Source organism: Apis mellifera, linkage group LG14 (genome assembly GCF_003254395.2).
Source record: "Apis mellifera strain DH4 linkage group LG14, Amel_HAv3.1, whole genome shotgun sequence".
Taxonomy (NCBI): domain Eukaryota; kingdom Metazoa; phylum Arthropoda; class Insecta; order Hymenoptera; family Apidae; genus Apis; species Apis mellifera.
This window is the reverse complement of record NC_037651.1, coordinates 10,432,456-10,437,049: the sequence shown is the minus strand read 5'-3', so window position 1 is coordinate 10,437,049 and position 4,594 is coordinate 10,432,456. Positions and strand designations below refer to the sequence as shown.

Genomic DNA, 4,594 nt, shown 5'->3' with positions numbered 1-4,594 from the left:
ACTTGCAACATTTGCGATGAAAAAGTTACTGTTTTTTCTAATGAACGATTATTTTATTACTTTTTATTAATAAAAAATTATACATTAAAATATATACAAAATTTCATCAAATTACAATTACTTAATCTCAATATCTATTGAACAAGTAAATTTTTTTTTCCAGTAGGAATTATTAAGCGACAATGTTTCGTACATTGTTTAACGCGGCTGAAGTAGCCAAACAATTTTAACGGCGGCAATAATTTATAACCTTTTTTGAGATAAAAAAATAATTATATTTATTATGGAATTATGTATTTTATTATTAAATTATTATTATTAAATTGTGTAAAGTTACGTTTATGAGAAACGATATCAGTATCAATGATTAAACTGTTCTCATTGTGATTATGAATGTCCTTAATGTTGCAGAAAAGAATGATGCTGCGAAAAATATCGCAGCCTATTTGTCCCGTGGCACATATAAACGGGTAATTAAAAAAAATCTTTTCTTTGATTATATTTTTTATAAAATTTCATACAAATAATATTTAATTTATTTTATATATTTTTTTTTATAGAGAGAAGGATTGTGGCTGTATAATAAAATTTTTGAATTTAATTCGTATTTGTGGAATAAAAATTGTCATATGATTATGACCTCAGTATCTGGTCACTTATTAAATTGTGAATTTGTTGGAATATATCGTAAATGGCAAAGTTGTCATCCATTGAGTTTATTTGATGCACCAGTAGTAAAACAATGTTCACAAGAGAGTTCTATTAAAATTAAAAAAACTTTGGAAAAGGAAGTACAGAAATGCAATGCATTAATTATTTGGACAGATTGTGATAGAGAAGGAGAAAATATAGGTTTTGAAATAATTCAAGTTTGTCGTGCGATTAAACCAAATATTCGTATATATAGGTATCAAATATGTTATTCATTGTATCTTGCAATTTTATTTCATATAATATAAATATATAAATATTTAATAGGGCAAAATTTTCTGAAATCACACAAACATCTGTAAATAGATCATTACAAAATTTATGTGAACCAGACAAAGCAATTAGTGATGCTGTTGATGTACGAAGTGAATTAGATTTAAGAATAGGTATTTTAAACATATATACATAATAAATAAATTTACTAATAAATTTAAATGCAACAAGAACAATATTTTGTAGGTGCAGTATTTACAAGATTTCAAACATTAAGACTTAGGAAAGTATTTCCCACAACTTTAGCTGATATGCTAATTAGTTATGGTAGTTGTCAATTTCCTACATTAGGATTCGTAGTTGAAAGATTTTTAGCTATTGAAGAATTCAAGATTGAACCATATTGGAAAATAAAAGTAATGGATATTCGTGATAATATTTCTGTGGAATTTAAATGGGAAAGAGGAAAATTATTTGAAAAATTACCTTGTGAGATATTTTTGGATATTTGTTTGGAACAACCAAATGCTACTGTACAAAAGATATCAAGTAAACCTACAAGTAAATGGAGACCATTACCATTAGATACAATTGTAAGTAATAATATAAATACTTTAAATGAAAAAAAAAAAAAAAAAAGTAAAATACAATTTATTTATTTACATTAAATAAGTTTAGGAATTGGAAAAACAAGGATCGCGTAAACTTAATTTGAATGCAAAAGAAATAATGAGAATTGCAGAAAAATTATATACTCAAGGTCTTATTAGTTATCCACGTACAGAAACCAATATATTTCCAAAAGAATTGAATTTGATTTCATTGGTGAATCAACAAATAAACAATCCGGCTTGGGGTAATTTTGCACAACAATTATTAGAAAAAGGAGTAAATCCTAGAAAAGGCAAAAAAAGTGATCAAGCACATCCTCCAATACATCCAATAAAATATTGCGATAATTTAAATGGTATATATTCTTGAAAATTTGACAAATGTTATTGACAATTTGATATGGAAATTAATATTTTGTTATCAATTTGTGTTAATTGTGATAAATTATTTAATGATAGGTAATGAAGCTAAAGTTTATGAATTCGTGGTCCGTCATTTTTTGGCATGTTTGTCAAGTAATGCAATAGGCCACCAAGTAATTGTAGAGATTGATATAGCTGGAGAAAAATTTAATGCTAATGGTTTACAAGTTATAGAGAAGAATTATTTAGATGTATATATATATGAAAAATGGAATGAACAAAAGATTCATAATTATCGCGAGGGACAAGTTTTTAAACCGACTAGTATAGAGATGATAGAAGAGAAAACATCTCCACCACAATTATTGACTGAAGCTGATTTGATCACTTTGATGGATAAGCATGGCATCGGTACTGATGCTACTCATGCAGAACATATAGATACAATAAAATCACGACAATATGTAGGTTTGGTGGATGAAAAATATTTAATACCTGGAAAGCTTGGAATAGGTTTAGTACTAGGTTACGATAATATGGGATTTCAAATGTCTAAACCAGGCTTAAGAGCTGAGTTGGAAAGGGATCTCAAGTTGTACGTTAATTTTTTAATTATTTTTTAATTTTTTAATTCTTTTAATTATTTTTTAGATAACAAAATAGAATTTTCAATTTTATTATTTAAATGTATTTTATCTGATTATATCTTAATTTTGTATATTTACAACACAGGATATGCGAGCAGCGAAAAAATGCGAAAGAAGTATTGGAAAATCAAATAAATAAATATCGTGATTTGTTTAAAATATCAATGGAACGTGCTAATTTAATTGATAATGCTTTAGCTGATTATTTCGATGAACAACCAACAAAAATACAAGAATTAGAAAATAATTTTCCATCTCAAGATATTGCTATTTTTAAATGTCCGAAATGTGGTTTGGACATGACTCTTAAAGATAGGAAACAAGGGATGGGAAAATATATTGGATGTATAGGATATCCAACATGCAATAATGTAATTTGGTTCCCACAATATATCGAAGATGTTGAAATTACGGATAATATTTGTTCACGAGTAAAAACATTATATTATTATAATATTTATAGTTATTATATAATGTGTATAATTTATAATTAACATTAGTGTTTTTTTTTAGTGTCCAGGAAATATTCATGAATTAAAATTTAAATTACGTAAAAATGCTTATCCTATTTATGGTACGGATTATAAAACTTGCATAGGTGGTTGTGATCCTACATTTAATGAATTATTAAATATAAGGGATTCAAATATCAAAAGTCAAAATCCAATAACTGATGATTCCGGTTATCGCAATACATTTGATAAAGCTAATGTTTCATGCTCAACTTCAATAGGGAATAGTGGAACTTATTCGTTTTTAAATATTCGAAACGAGACAGATTTATCTGAATGTAATATATCTACAGAATTTATTCGAAATCAAAATATTAATCGCAATAATGCAATGAAATCGCGAAATACCAAACAACAACGTAATTTAAAAAACAATACATGGACTGATAATAATAGTATTAATATTTCGAAAATAAACAATAATGAAGATAAAATATGGGGTGACATTGATGAAAATTCTGTTATTTTATGCAATTGTAATGAAAATGCGATTCAATTAATTGTAAGAAAAGAAGGACCAAATCATGGTATAGACTTAAATGTTTATGAATGATTTTTCATTAAATACGATTTATTATAATCGTATAATTTCATTTTTACAATTATAGAGGTTGTTAAATTATAATTATTATTATTATTTTTTTTTAGGAAGAGCATTTTACAAATGTGCAAAACCTATGAATAATCGTTGCGATTTTTTTATTTGGGCACCAGATAATATGTCAGGTCATATACAAAACAATACGAGTAAAGATTCAAATCTCGTTAATACAATTACGGAATTGAATGTTAATAATTACAATGTAGCTACAATAGTTAAATGTAATTGTAATCAATTGGCCACAACGTGAGCAAATATTTAATATATAATAATTTTTTTGATATTTTTCAGATCTTAAAGAAATAATTTGTTGTGTATTTTGCAGGCGAATTGTAAAAAAAGATGGTCCCAATAAAGGACGTTCCTTTTATACATGTCCTAAGAATATGAATGAATCTTGTAAATTTTTTCAATGGGCGGATGAAAATGTTGAAGCCACGTGTAATAATACGTTTCAAGAAAATAGTAAAAAAAGATTTAAAAAAGACAGAAGCGAGCAACTTCAAAATTTACAAAAAAGACCTCGAGTTGTTACTGGTAAAAGAAAATGTGGAATTTGCGGAATAGAAGGTTTGTTTGTGTATATATATATATATATATATTTGTGTGCGCGCGCGCGCGTGCGTGTAATTTCATTTTTTTTTTAAATTTTTATTATATTATTATAGGACATACAAGAAGATCTTGTCCTGAAAACGCAATGGACTAAAGGAGAATGTTAATAAAATTATAAAAGTTAAGTAACAATTATTTTTCAATTCGGTTTGATCATTTTCTGAATTTCTGAATGATAAAATTGATCCGATTTCGCTTCCTTCTTTTTTCTCTCAATTTTTTTCCTATCCTATCTTTCAATAAATATTTTATCATTATTGTCATTATTATTATTATATATTATATATATAAAACATTTTTTATTAATAGTTTTTATTAATA

At 25.9% G+C, this 4,594-nt stretch overlaps 1 protein-coding gene across 1 annotated transcript; it reads left to right on the top strand.

The window, feature by feature from the left end:
- Positions 1-214: 214 nt before the first annotated feature.
- Positions 215-4,405, top strand: LOC410571 (DNA topoisomerase 3-alpha). The gene is made up of 11 exons (XM_394050.7): positions 215-470; positions 561-907; positions 979-1,097; positions 1,171-1,517; positions 1,603-1,891; positions 1,995-2,493; positions 2,631-2,976; positions 3,059-3,584; positions 3,706-3,904; positions 3,984-4,228; positions 4,327-4,405. The coding sequence occupies exons 1-11, from the start codon at positions 390-392 to the stop codon at positions 4,365-4,367; spliced, it is 3,039 nt and encodes a 1,012-aa protein (XP_394050.5). The 5' UTR covers positions 215-389; the 3' UTR covers positions 4,368-4,405.
- Positions 4,406-4,594: the final 189 nt, after the last annotated feature.

Coding starts and splice junctions, on each gene's coding strand:
- LOC410571 (XM_394050.7), top strand. CDS start 390: ATGAATGTCCTTAATGTTGCAGAAAAGAATGATGCTGCGAAAAATATC. Junction 471..560: donor CCCGTGGCACATATAAACGG/GTAATTAAAAAA, acceptor TTTTTTTTATAG/AGAGAAGGATTGTGGCTGTA. Junction 908..978: donor CCAAATATTCGTATATATAG/GTATCAAATATG, acceptor AATATTTAATAG/GGCAAAATTTTCTGAAATCA.